Source organism: Lutzomyia longipalpis, chromosome 2 (genome assembly GCF_024334085.1).
Source record: "Lutzomyia longipalpis isolate SR_M1_2022 chromosome 2, ASM2433408v1".
NCBI lineage: Eukaryota > Metazoa > Arthropoda > Insecta > Diptera > Psychodidae > Lutzomyia > Lutzomyia longipalpis.
In genome coordinates this window covers 19106262-19120506 of record NC_074708.1, presented here as the reverse complement: position 1 = coordinate 19120506, position 14245 = coordinate 19106262, and the positions used below count along the sequence as shown (strand labels likewise).

Below are 14245 nucleotides of genomic sequence, written 5' to 3'. Positions count from 1 at the left end.
AAAAAGAAACAAACTATATCTTGTATTTTTTTAAGTACCGCCAAATAGATTGAATAGGAGTACGTTATATTTTTTAACTTTAAACTTTTATTCTGAATTTCATTAAACCTTAAAACTGATTACTTAGTATTCTTACTCAATCAATTTTACGCTATTTAAATCTTAACTATATAGTATTAGGTAATGCATCTAGGTACTATGTTGTCCAATAACTTATTTTTGTTGTAAAATTGTGAAGCACTAAAGGGGAAAAGCTATACGCTTATGAACCTTATAATTTACATAAGACGTACAACATTTCCCCTTTAGTAAAACACTAAATTCTTGAAGAAAATTTAATCCTGAAAGAAAAATATGTCAAGAAATAAGGGATGAATCTAGCAATTCACCTTATAAATCATTGAAAGTTTAAGTTCCAAAGATCAGTCTCAAACTTTTTTAAATTGCATAATTCGAAAAAAAAACTTAAAAATCGCTATTGTAACTAACCACAACATAAAACGAGCTAAAAAGAAGTAGACTAAAAGGTAAGGCATCAGTATTCATGTTAAGGTACTTTATCTATCCACCTCTACCATTCTGATTTGCAATTAATATAACAAATGTATTGTTTTGTCTCAAACATTAAGATACCTACCCTTCTTTTGAATTCTTTAAAAAAAAACTCTATGAAAACGGATTTAAGTAAGCTTACATATTATTTAAGGCTCGGGTTAACCGTTTAAGGATCAATTGAATGTATTCGAACGAGACTTCGGTCAAAGTCATAATGGCTGCAGGACTACCCAGTAAAGTGGGCTGTGGAGTCCACAAGTACTCCAGGGTGTGGAGTGCGTCCACTGTAGCTGCACAGTGGACGTATTTTGTGCAGTACCTCTACAGTGGGTGCACAGTATATCCACAGTAGTCTTATTTCCAAAGTCCACCGTGAATACAGAATGCGGAACTACAAATGCATCACCGTGGATCCAGATCCTGGATTCAAAAGTGCACATCCTAGATCCACTGTAACTCCACAGTCTAACTAGGATCTGCACTTATTTTTAATAATTTGGCCAAAAAATTTTGGGTGTCCGTGGGAAAAGTTTTGAAATCTTCCCGGAAACATTGCTTCCTCTACTTGTTAATGCCAAAATGGCCAAGAGATTGGAAATCTTATCAGAGAACTTTCATCTCCTAGCTATTCTGGGTATCCGTGGGAATCTTTGAAAAAATCTTTCCGGGAACATTGCTTCCGCCACTTTTTGATGCCAAAGTGGCCAAGAGATTTCAGATCTGGTCACAGAACTTTCATCTCCTGGCCATTCTGGGTATCTGTGGAAAAAGTTTCGAAATCTTCCCGGAAACATTGCTTCATCCACTTTTTAATGCCAAAATGACCAAGAGATTTCAGATCTGATCACAGAACTTTCATCTACTGGCCAGTCTGGGTATCTGTGGAAAAAGTTTCGAAATCTTCCCGGAAACATTGCTTCATCCACTTTTTAATGCCAAAATGACCAAGAGATTTCAGATCTGATCACAGAACTTTCATCTCCTGGCCATTCTGGGTATCCGTGGGAATTAAAAAAAATCTTTCCGGAAACATTGCTTCCTTCATTTTCTAATGCCAGAGTGGCCAAGAGATTTCAAATCTGGTCACAGAACTTTCATCTCTTGGCCACTTTGGGTATCTGTGAAAAAAGTTACGAAATCTTCCCGGAAACATTGCTTCCTCCACTTTTTAATGCCAAAATCTTTCCGGAAACATTGCTTCCTTCATTTTCTCATGCCAGAATGGCCAAGAGATTTCAAATCTGGTCACAGAACTTTCATCTCTTGGCCACTTTGGGTATCCCTCGGAAATTTTTTTTAGTGTTTCCGCCAAATATCTGCGCGGCGCTAGTGTTTGTGGAAAAAGTGCAAAAATGGTGGAATGCTGACGCTGTGATGGAAATTCTCAATTTTTGGTGGAAAAAAGCATTGTAAGTATGTTTTTCTTCTATTATCTTGTGAATAAAAGGTGATAGAATGATTGCGTGGTGGAGGATAAACAAGTATCCAAGGTATTTTCATGAAAATCCTAATATTTTTTTTCTCATATTTTTAGGTTATGTTTTTTTTTCTTCCCGGACGTCCCGGACTGTAAAACAACACCAAAGTACTCCGGAAAATACTAAATATCATGTAAGTTTTACAAAGCAACCTTTCCCTAAATTTTTAAGCTTTTCATTGCATTATTTTTAAAAAAAATAATTAGTTTTGTAACGAAAAATTCGATTTTTTTTATCTATTTTTGGGTGATGTCTTTGATTTTCGTCTATGTGGATGCCGTGGATGCAGATAACAAGCGTAATGCCGTACATGAATCTCAATCCGGCAGACAGGCCGCGGCATCAGCTGCGCGCAATCACCATCGACTTCTTCCGTACAAAGTGATGAAGACAAATCCTGAATATGCCGCCCTTGTGGACTTTATTATGCTCTGGCTGGAGGAGCACAAAGCACACAATCCCGATTACAAGGGCATCATTATGCTCTACCATGAGCAACGAAAATTTGTGCCCTACGTCCTCCTGGAAGCGTTCAAGAAGTAAGTAGCCCCAATATATTTTTTGTAGCAACTTGAAGTTCCCGGAACGTTATGATGTGTGCCCGGAAAGTATCATAAGTGCCTGGAAGTTCAGCAGGGGGACTGCCAATTGCATCAGGATGTTTTTAAGCGTTCTTGGGAACCTCCTTTTCAACATCCGACTGATCTTTGATTTCATTTAGGGGCCAAAATAGTAAATTTAGGAAGTCCTCTTTGCAATTTCGTGAAACATTTTTATAGACTCAGATTTTGGCCCAAAGATTACACCAAGGATCAGTCGGGTGATGAAAAGGAAGTTCGTAAGATCCCTTAAGAACTTCCTGATGCAATTGGCAGTCCTCCTGCTGAACTTCCAGGCACTTATGGTACTTTCCGGGCACACATCATAACGTTCCGGGAAAGAAAAGTGTACAAACTCCAAGTTGCTATTTTTGTTCATTCTTTTTTCCTTCTTTGTTCCGGAAGACAAAATCAGAAGGGCGTAATATGTAACTTTCCGAGTGCTGGGTGGCTCATAAGAAATGTAGTACAGCCACCCACCACTCGGATAGTTCCATAATACGCCCTTAGTTTGCGGGGATTTGAAAAAAAAATTTTGAGAAAAAGGCATTGAATACGCGGAAAGGGAACGGTTTCTGTGGGGAAAATAATGTTAAATAAAAGTCAGAAGATTCATTTTTGTGATCTCTTTGAAGGTGTAGTTAATTGGAATTTACAGTTGGGACACTGGGGCTTCCAGGAGCGAATAATTGGTTCAATTTGATTTAATTTTGTCGATTTTTCTCCGGTTTTTTTTCTGGTTCAAGTAATATTTTTCAGTGTTCTATTAATTTTTTTTAAATGATTTTGGATTTTTTTTTATAAATCTTTAGAATTTCTTTAGATGATTCGCGTTTCTTGATGAATTGATACCAAAGAATTAGAAAATCTAAAAATTTTAGCTCTGTTTTATTTCTTTTTTATTCTTCAATTTTTTTTAATCCTTTGTGTTATTTTTAAGAAGGGTTAAAATTTCGTAAAATTATAAAGTATTATTTTTTTAATTAAATTTCTTTTTGTTTGATTTTTGAAAAGTTATTTTACTCAAAAACAAGAAAAATTAGGACGTTTTTAAGGACTTTGAATTTGTTTTGTGAATTATTTTTTTTTCTTAATTTTTTTTATTAACTTCAAATAATTTGAGAAAATTTTATAGAACTCTTGATCTTTTACAGAACTTTAGTTTATTTTTTTTTTAAATTGTTGAGAAATTTCTAATATGTAAAAAGTTATTTGCATTAAAAAATATTTTAGGATTCTTAATATTTTTTAAACGTTAGAGATTTTTGAGAAACCCTATCCCTAATTTTCTTTTTTTTTTGAAGAATTTAAAACAGTTCAAAAGCTTTTTTTATTTTTTGTTAAAAAAAATACTTAAATGGCTTTAAGGATTCGAAGATCTTATCTTTAGCGGAACACTGAGAATTTTAAGATTTAAAGGATTTAGATTTTATGTACATAGATATTGATTAAATCATCAAAACTATAGAATTATTGTAAATCTTTAAACAATATATCTTATGTAATCTAAAGATTCATACGATTCATATTCACGCAAATTCATAATTCTTAACCCTTTCATTGCAAAACTAATTTAACAAAATCTTGTAAAAAAGGAAAAATTCTAAACTTTATAGAATTTGTTTCTTTAATTTTCCTTCAAATTTCTCTACCTAATTTTTTTTAATTCTTTCAATTCTTTCTTTCAAGGTACGACATGCTCCCACACTTCAAAACCTCCATTGTTAGGCTTCACAAGTGTCTACCCATTGCATTGGCTAAGAATGAATGTGGGGTAACTTTCAAGTCTTTCACCCTAAGAAACTCAAACAGATCATCTTGAAATGCGATGAAGATGACAGGAATAAGTTTGAGGATAGTACCAATATACGCTCAAAAATAGCCTATGATGTGTTGAAGATGTTGGTAAATAAACCATCTCCAGCTTCTGTTGAGGTGAAGAAGCAAGATATTGAAGCTGCTGCGGTGCAGCAACCGGAAGCAGCTGTTCAGCAGAATTACAAAAGCAGGAGAGTTAAGAGCAAAAGCCGGAGCAAACGGAGCAACAAGTTGAGGAAGAAGGAGAACGTAATAAGGTAAAGGAAGCTGCTCAGGAGGTTGTTGAAACGCTCTGTGTACCTGAGATGCAGAAAGAAGAAGCCAAACCGGCTGTTATGCCAGTTGTGAAGCAAGCAACAACGGAGAAGGAGCGAACAGTTGTCTTCTATCGTGATATCACGGGCATAGCGACGACAATTAAGAAGAACCTCCAGGAATTGGGTGGGCAGCAAACAATTCTGGACAGGCTGAATTCTCTAAGGAGAATTATTGTTGATTACTTCAAGACTATTCTCTATACCATCGTGTGAAGGGTGTTACCTTTCGACGTTTCCTGACGAAACAGGGCTTCGATATGAGAAAGTTGCAGGACTTGCAGGACATCTGAGGGAAGGAGAAGCGCGATGGCATCAGGGTGGCCGTTGCGGGACTGCGGGAACTCAAGGAGGATATCACGAAGGAGTTAACGGATCTCCTTGATTGTCATTTTGATTCAGAGAAGCAGCTAATTATGCTACTGTCCCGGAAGACCAACAAGAGGCTCTTTCAGAAGAGACAAACTTCGAGAATTTCATCGAGAACGCGAAATATTCAAAAGGGAAATAATCAACAGAAAGACAATCAGCAGCATCACAATGGTGAAAAAAAAGATCTTTTTTTAAATAAAAAAAAAATTTCTGTGTAAAGAATTTTTGGTAACTTAGAGGAGAAAGAAAAAAATCCTTTAAGAAAAATTTATTGATTAATTTGTTGAGAAACTGGAAATTCTCTTTTTTAAAGTAATTCTTGAAAAAAGATTTTTTTCTGTGTAAAGAATTTTTGGTAACTTAGAGGAGAAAGAAAAAAATCCTTTAATAACAATTAATTGATTAATTTGTTGAGAAACTGGAAATTCTCTTTTTTAAAGTAATTCTTGAAAAAAGATTTTTTTCTGTGTAAAGAATTTTTGGTAACTTAGAGGAGAAAGAAAAAAATCCTTTAATAACAATTAATTGATTAATTTGTTGAGAAACTGGAAATTCTCTTTTTTAAAGTAATTCTTGAAAAAAGATTTTTTTCTGTGTAAAGAATTTTTGGTAACTTAGAGGAGAAAGAAAAAAATCCTTTTAAAAAATTTATTGATTAATTTGTTGAGAAACTGGAAATTCTCTTTTTTAAAGTAATCTTGAAAAAAGATTTTTTTTCTGTGTAAAGAATTTTTGGTAACTTAGAGGAGAAAGAAAAAAATCCTTTTAAAAAATTTATTGATTAATTTGTTGAGAAACTGGAAATTCTCTTTTTTAAAGTAATCTTGAAAAAAGATTTTTTTTCTGTGTAAAGAATTTTTGGTAACTTAGAGGAGAAAGAAAAAAATCCTTTAAGAAAAATTTATTGATTAATTTGTTGAGAAACTGGAAATTCTCTTTTTTAAAGTAATTCTTGAAAAAAGATTTTTTTCTGTGTAAAGAATTTTTGGTAACTTAGAGGAGAAAGAAAAAAATCCTTTAAGATAAATTTATTGATTAATTTGTTGAGAAACTGGAAATTCGCTTTTTTAAAGTAATTCTTGAAAAAAGAAGATTTTTTTCTGTGTAAAGAATTTTTGGTAACAGGAGAAAGAAAAAAAATCCTTTAATAACAATTAATTGATTAATTTGTTGAGAAACTGGAAATTCTCTTTTTTAAAGTAATTCTTGAAAAAAGATTTTTTTCTGTGTAAAGAATTTTTGGTAACTTAGAGGAGAAAGAAAAAAATCCTTTAAGAAAAATTTATTGATTAATTTGTTGAGAAACTGGAAATTCTCTTTTTTAAAGTAATTCTTGAAAAAAGATTTTTTTCTGTGTAAAGAATTTTTGGTAGGGGTAACTGGGGTAAAATGGTGAATTTGAAAAAAAATAAAAATTAATATCTCAAGAAGCAGTGGGAGCTAATCTGTCTAATTTTGTCAGTAGTTGCACTTTATACCCCTGCCTAAACCTAGAAAGTTTCATAATAATTGATCCAATATTTTGGCTTTTATTTGAAAAACAAATTTTTCAAACCTCAAAGTTACTCTGACCACTCAACTACAAATTCAGTTTTGGCGAAATTCTCTGGAATTTTTTTGATCCAAATGCATTTTTAGACAGAGTAACTATTGCTAAACACGAATCTAAACTGAATTTTCCGAAAAAATTTTCCGAGTTTTCCCGTAAAACACTGATAGTAAAAAGTACCGCTTGGGGCAAAATGGTGAATTTGGTGTTTTTTTAAAATAACTTTTTAAATTTTTGAAAGAATAATTTCCCTTAATTAGTATAACAATTATATATAATTTGGGATGTTTAATCACTTACTATTACCAATTTTTATAAACTAAAAAAATAAAAAAGGCAATTTCTTAAATTTAACGTTTTTTTAAATTTTTGTATTTTTTTTATTAAAAAAAAGTTTTAATTGGTACACAAATCTCTCATTCTCAATAGATATTATAGTGCCTTGCTAAAATAATTTCATTAAATTAAGATTAGCGAACAAAAAACGCAATTAACCGTTTTACCCCAGGATTTTTGGAATAGGCAAATTTGAAAGGGTTTGGAAAATGGCCTAAAAAAGCATTTTCCCATTGAGATAGAGAAAAATCGTCTGAGACAAAGTTGTAGCCCGGAAAATTTCCTATAAGATAGTCGTCATGGGAAATCTCAAATATTTCCATGGAACTCAGGAAAAATTATCTCCCAAAAATTCACCGAATTACCCCAGTTTCCCCTAACTTAGAGGAGAAAGAAAAAAATCCTTTTAAAAAATTTATTGATTAATTTGTTGAGAAACTGGAAATTCGCTTTTTTAAAGTAATTCTTGAAAAAAGAAGATTTTTTTCTGTGTAAAGAATTTTTGGTAACTTAGAGGAGAAAGAAAAGAATCTTTTAACCAGAATAATAATAGAATATAAGAATAATTAAAAAACCTTTTGAAAAAAATGAAGATGTTTTTCTTTAATTAATTTTTGAATTAAAAATAGTTTTTTTCTGTGTAAAGAATTTTAGGATATTGATTTAAAAGTTTTTTTTTGCAAATTAAATTTGTTTAATTTGCACAAGCCTTTCTCTGATTCTCATATTTCTATATAGCTATTTATGTTTCTTGTGATAAAATTTTAATATGAAAAGAGCACTTTTCTAAGTGTTTGTTCTGACGACTGATGGTACACGATTTATTATGTATAAGATGTATTGTAATAAAAAAGATCAACTAAAAATTGTAAGATGGATGTATTTTAATAAAAATAAATTAAAAATATTGTAACTCAAAAAAATAAAATAATTATAAATTTTAAAAATTTTAAGCTAAAATTATATATTACATGTATTTTTAGGTATAAATGTATGAAAAATTAATAATATTAATAAATTGATTTTTTTTATAAATTTCTAAGACTTTTATTTTTTTTTACTAAAATACTTATTTAGCATTTTTAAGTATATTTATAATTCAATAAATATGTAAAATGCAAGAAAACCCAAAAAAAAATTTCTCCAGGATCTGGGTCCACGGTGGTGCATTTGTAGTTCCGCATTGTGGATCCACTGTGGACCTAGATGTTTTACTGGGATATTTCTTTATGATTCTTAGTCAATTTACAACCAGAAAAGAACGTATCCAAGTCGTCTAAGCATCAGTAAACATGACAAACCAGTTAAAGTTGAGGTTTTTTTTTGTCAAAACTGACTATTTGAGATTAAATTAAACTTCGAAAATTGTTTTTCCAACATTATTTCGACCCGTTGGATTTCTTAAGGTCCTTAAAGGTTAACAAATTAGTAATTAATTCTTAAAATCATTTTACTGTGCCGTTAATCATCCAAACAATACACTAAAATTTTAGTTCAAAGTTCCAAACATTTCTGTGTCCACTTTCTTTACTGATGTTATATAAATCTTCACCCTCTCTACTGCTAGGCATCTCACAATAGATTGTAAAGTGTTAAAATAATTCGATTTTGTCTCATTTGCTTCCACTTTTCTCTATTTACTATTTACAATACACATATAAGAGAGTGTTTTATATGTTCATTTCCATGATACATCATTATATGTAAGTGTTTATATAGATGTACGTAAAATTTGTCGCCATCATGCATTGTAATGAGGCTTTGAGTATTTTACAATACAGTGACACAATAAGTTTGGAAAGAATTTTTTTTCACTTCACATTAATCGCCATTTTCTATAACTTCAATTAAACTTTTTCTACCGTTTCTTATGATTTCTTCTGTCGCTATACAACTATTTATTATTACCTTCTCTAAAAAATTGAGTAATAACATAATGGTAACGCAATGATGGTTTCCCTTTTATAATTTTGTCTTAAGGAGACTAAGCATCAAAGTCTTCATCTTCATAATGTACTACAAACAAACTAGAAGTTTAATCATGAGTTTAAAAAATAGTAAAAAGAAATTTAATGCAAGTTTTTTAAGAAAAAAAGTTTAGATAATTTTTTTTCTACTATAATAATTATCTTTCAACTTTCACACTCAGCGAGTGATGTGTTGGCTAAAGTCTAACACAATTTGCATTCTGTATACACGTACCGACCAACACAAAAGAAATATTAAGCTTCTTTAGCAAGAGATGTATACATACAAAAATATGTGTATTTATATATGCTATTCGAAACCGCGACGGCGTACAATCGTCATCATCATTAATTCGCAATTCAATATACAAAATGTACTCTTCCTTGTCACAAAATAAATGCGCTGTGTATGCATTTTAGGCGGGTATCCTGTTTTCCACATTTCTCCCCCTTTATGAGTATTTTCACACAATTTCCCAATTGCAAAAAATAATAGAAGATCAACCTTTCCTCTCCTTCAGGAGCGATTTGTACGTCAAAAAAAATGACATATTTTGGTGCGTCGCGGTGGATCCTGCAGGTGCTCAATGAGACACCATTAAATGATTGATTCCGCGTCGAAAATGGTACACCACTCTTCGCCATTAAAAAGACCAATACTCAACCACATTGTTCACGTTCATTCTCTTTTATTGCTCTCGCTTCTTAATTATTATTTCTTTCTAAAGGTTCACATTACACACACAGACTTTCTCATACAGAAGCAAACGCCGGAGTACATTTAAAAAAAAACTTTTCATTTTATCTACTTGCTTCAACAGCTTCAAATATATATTTTTCATTAATACAAAAGTGGAAGGAGGTGATCAAATAAATCGAAATGCAAGTTAAAAAAATATAATATATAATTATATTTATAAAAAAAACACACATACACAAACACATGCACACCTCAAAATACATCTCTGCCACTGGTCGAGAAATGTCCATGTAATGAGTGTTTAATAAATTATAAAATTCAACGACGAAATGAGAATCGCCATTATTGCATATGTATGTATCATGATTTTTTCTTCACTTGTGTGTCTTTTTTTTTTTTCAATTCATTCTTTCTATCTCTCGCTGCTCTGAGGTCGTCGTCATTTTATACGAAATGATGAAAGATTCAGCGAGAAAAGACCCTCGCAATGGAGGTGCGTTCGCCCCAGAAATATATTATAGATTTATTTATTAAAACTAAAAAAGAAAATTGCCTTGTGAAGAGATGCGCGAATGATACAATTAGAAAGTAAAAAGATAGATAGGAGTAGGTATTGTCCATTATACTAACATTATATAGGTAGTATTTTTCCTAATAAAATATATAGTATAGCTATGTATATGCAATAATTATAAATAATATAGAGAGTATAGGAAAAAAACATAAATAAATACTTACAATATTTTATTTTATTGGAGAATCGGTAAAAATCCAAAGCAATTTCAATCATTTCAGCAGTCATTGGAGTACCTACTCCATTTCCTTCCTGAGGGACGCGTTGCACACATCCATCAACTTGCAAACACTTTTTTATGCACAATATCACTTGCCCGAAAACACTGCGATAGTCCAAATTCTATCGAAACTAACCACTCGGTACGTGTGCGTACTTTTTCTCCTATAAAATGCCGATTGATGTCTAGCTTTGCATTTTTACATACCAAACTCCGACTTTTTTCACCCCCCTCAAAAAGTTGGAGAACTTCAGTACAGCACACCCCCACTTAAAACCCCATTTTCAATGTTATTTTCTTCACCAACACACTACAAAGCATTTAGATAACTAAAGACTAGAGTTAAATTTACATTTATTTATACTAATTTCACATAAATTTCGCTTAAAAATACGCACCACTTAATCGCCATTTTGTGTTCGTTCTTACTTCTTCTTCTTCTTCTTCTTTAACATCACGGCTGTCGGATTTGTTCACACACGAACGAAATTAATGAAACACCGAATGATAATGCAACCTCATTTGAGATTACTTGGTATTCCACATAAGATAACATACTGTTGTGTGGTTACTTGATTTATCAGTCAGAAAACCTAATCCTAAAAGGTACCTAATAATACAGTATGATTACTTTAGTCGATGACAGATCCTTCAATGTAATCAAGATACATCTATTTTTGAAAATCCACAAAAATGAGAATTATAAATTTAATTATTTTTAAAGTTAAAAATGCATCAAATTCACACAACATGTCTCTGATAGCATTCATAGAACAGATAAGACAAATGTGATAAAGAGTGCTTATGGATTAATTATAATAAAAATCTTTTCTTTGACAGATGGTGTTTTTAAATCGTTCTATAAAATGGTCCTGGAAAAATAAATTTTCTTCAAAAACCAGATTAAAGAAACAAATAAAAAATCAAAAATCTGTAAGATATTTACCCTAACCATAATACTAAAAATCTTATATGTAACTGAAAAATTCTTAGAAAAAAGATTTATATCAAAATCTATCCAAAATCTCAATTTATAAAGCTGAAATGTTTGTTTATTTGTGGTACTTGAACTGCTTTTAAATGGCTCATGATGAAATTAGTTATTGAGGTAGAGGGCCCCAATAAAAATTGAAAGCTCTATATGATGGGACACAACGCCCACTCCCCGTCATAGCATCCCCACAGAAAAATTGATTTTCTGTGGAGATTTTTTATAGATTTAAATGGAATTTGCTCACAGTGATTGGGGTTTCGTATTTACTAGTATTTCTATATTTCATGTGAAAGCGAAAGGGTTAACTGCGTATGTTTCAAAAGTAAAAACAATAGTAGGCCGGATTGAACCCCCATAACCCCATGACATTCTGTATTACCGTGATCGGCCTAGCAGTTTCGAAGGAGTTCACTTACAGTAAATACAGACTTTCATACCTTTTCGAATATCCCATTTAGCTTGTATTGAAATACCAACTATTTTGCAAGAAGGAAACACTTTCTCGCCTGCACTGACAGTTATACTTTTGTTTTCTGTTATACATCTGGAATGATTTTGCCGGCAAGCATAATCTCAATTTTACCTTTCCAAAAATGTGAAACCCTAAAGCCGCATTTTTGCTAAATTTTAAATAAAATTCACAAAGTTCTCATTTTGTATGCTTCTTTTGCAGCATTATTTTACGCTCATGTAAAAAAATCCAATAAAAAAATGCCGATTAATTAAAAGAATTTAAAAAATATATATCTTTTATTTCATTTTTTTATATTTTAGGGTGAATATTTTAATTTTTTACATGGAGTTTCCACAATATTCATTTCTTCTGTCTCTGATTCTTCAGATTGACTCTCAGAATCCTCATTAATTTCCTTGTTGACTACCACAACGGTACAGCCATTCCTCCTACCGGCAGCTCGTAGAATTGTACTACGGCAATTGCTTCTCATTGCATTCTTGGATTGTTCTTCGCTAAGCCCAAAGATTAGTCCTAAATTCGCTACATCATATGGACCGCGAATGTGAAATGCATTTGTGGCTCCACTGGATATGATGATGTTGCGTGATTTTCCGAGTGAATAGAATCCATGGGCTTTACGTATAATACACCGACGGTCTGATCGGTCCAGAATAGCCGGAGAATATTGGATTTCAAAGAACATATTCCGCTGTACGGCCAATTTGTAGAATTTACGTGAGAACTTTATGTACTTTTCGTCAACACGAAATGAAATAATGTCTCCGTTAAATGTTTGGCAACAGTGCTGAAGACTTGCCTCTGTAGTTGGTAGACCCGCGATTAAATCGTACTTTTTTATATTTGAAGAAGTACCCTAGAAAATAAGTAAATAAAAATATTATAATAGATGGAATAAAATGAATCAAATAGGCGCAATTTATTGTCTTTCAATTACCATATGATGCGATATTGCACTGTCGCTGTAAATAATTGTGAGGCGGGAATAAATATCAATTTTTCCTCTTAAATGATCGAGAAAATCCAATTTTACAGGAGCATCAAAAATATCTCCTGTTCGTTTTGAAAATTTACTTTTTTCACTCACGGTGTGATCAAATTGTTGCTCAATTGCCACACTTTTGTAACCAACTAAAAAAAAATACAATAATTATTACAATTAATAATAATACTTGTTGAACATTCAGGATAATTACAATTAATCAATGTTTCCACTATTTCCAACAATTCATTGTGGTTGGTCGTGTATGGCACACAGAAGTCGGAAAATCCTCCAACGCACGGCATTTTTTTTTACAGCGAAGAAAAACCAAAACACGCTCTTTGTACTGAAACGATGACAGTTCAGTGCACAGCACGGTTCCCCATCAAAATAATTGAATGGAAATTCTCCACAGAATCCTTTGAGATCAGATTCAATAAAAAAGTTTATTGAATCTGATCAAGTTTATCGTCAAATTTTCCAATAAAAATGTATTTTCCAGATTCAGGAGATGTTGTCGAGGCCATAGACACCAAAATTGGGGAAAATTCAAAAATATATTTATTTTGAAAAAATTCCGAGAAAAGTTTAAAAAAATGAAATAGCAATAGCAGCAGTCTCTCTCGTTCACGCCTCGTCTACAAAACGACAAAAAACTATTTTTTGGAAATTTTGAGATTCCTTGAAATAAAAAGTTAATCTTCAAGCTACAATTTTGTCTCATGATTTTATTTATCTCATCGTGAAAATATATTTTCAGACAATTTTCTCAACTTAAGCAAATAAAGTTTATTCAAATTGAAACTCTTTATGCAATTTAATTTGTCGCCCTGAAAAGGGCGTTTTTTTGTAAAATAGGAAGGACTTCCTTTTGATGGAGGGAGAATGCGAATCCGTTTACTTGGAGCTGGTGTACTTCGTGACGGCCTTTGTGCCCTCACTCACGGCGTGTTTGGCCAATTCTCCGGGCAGGAGGAGACGCACTGCCGTCTGGATTTCGCGACTCGTGATGGTGGAGCGCTTGTTGTAGTGCGCCAAACGGGAGGCTTCTGCAGCGATACGCTCAAAAATATCATTCACAAAGCTGTTCATGATACTCATGGCTTTGCTGCTGATCCCAGTGTCGGGATGGACCTGCTTCAGCACTTTGTAGATGTAGATGGCATAGCTCTCCTTACGCTTGCGCTTCTTCTTCTTGTCTCCCTTGGAGATGTTCTTTTGGGCTTTTCCAGCCTTCTTGGCGGCTTTTCCACTCGTTTTCGGGGCCATGATTCTCTGACTGATGTGAACTCCTTGAAATTGCAAACGATAC

General features: G+C 32.4%; 5 protein-coding genes and 1 long non-coding RNA gene across 17 annotated transcripts in view; 1 reads left to right on the top strand and 5 right to left on the bottom strand.

Moving 5' to 3' along the window:
* The window catches only part of LOC129789277 (chromodomain-helicase-DNA-binding protein 7), a 32225-nt gene extending 21291 nt beyond the window's left edge, over positions 1–10934 (bottom strand). For all 12 annotated transcript variants that reach the window (XM_055825930.1, XM_055825933.1, XM_055825937.1 and 9 more), the window contains exon 1: positions 10427–10934. The gene's annotated coding sequence lies outside the window, so the exon portion shown is untranslated. The remainder of the gene's footprint in view (positions 1–10426) is intronic.
* LOC129789442 (uncharacterized) overlaps positions 1–14245 on the bottom strand; it is an 885568-nt gene that overhangs the window by 522899 nt on the left and 348424 nt on the right. The window lies entirely within an intron of this gene.
* The window catches only part of LOC129789300 (chaoptin), a 316756-nt gene that overhangs the window by 44063 nt on the left and 258448 nt on the right, over positions 1–14245 (bottom strand). The gene's annotated exons all lie outside the window — the stretch shown is intronic.
* On the top strand, positions 2326–5355 carry LOC129789510 (uncharacterized). Its single transcript, XR_008750464.1, has 2 exons — positions 2326–2572; positions 4322–5355. It is a non-coding gene; the product is annotated as an uncharacterized LOC129789510 (long non-coding RNA).
* LOC129789440 (ribonuclease P protein subunit p30) lies at positions 12221–13270 on the bottom strand. The gene is made up of 3 exons (XM_055826258.1): positions 13148–13270; positions 12889–13082; positions 12221–12807 (listed from the first exon to the last, which is right to left on the bottom strand). Exons 1-3 carry the CDS (start codon positions 13236–13238, stop codon positions 12247–12249), a joined length of 846 nt encoding a protein of 281 aa, XP_055682233.1. The 5' UTR covers positions 13239–13270; the 3' UTR covers positions 12221–12246.
* LOC129789490 (histone H2B) lies at positions 13767–14244 on the bottom strand. Its single transcript, XM_055826324.1, has one exon. It carries the CDS (start codon positions 14200–14202, stop codon positions 13831–13833), a length of 372 nt encoding a protein of 123 aa, XP_055682299.1. The 5' UTR covers positions 14203–14244; the 3' UTR covers positions 13767–13830.

Bases quoted from the DNA above. Each gene is read 5' to 3' on its own strand.
- LOC129789440 (XM_055826258.1), bottom strand. From the start codon at position 13,238: ATGCCGTGCGTTGGAGGATTTTCCGACTTCTGTGTGCCATACACGACC. The intron at 13,083-13,147 runs GTAATTATCCTG...ATTTTTTTTTAG, and splicing joins AGTGGAAACATTGATTAATT to TTGGTTACAAAAGTGTGGCA. The intron at 12,808-12,888 runs GTAATTGAAAGA...CTTATTTTCTAG, and splicing joins GTGCAATATCGCATCATATG to GGTACTTCTTCAAATATAAA.
- LOC129789490 (XM_055826324.1), bottom strand. From the start codon at position 14,202: ATGGCCCCGAAAACGAGTGGAAAAGCCGCCAAGAAGGCTGGAAAAGCC.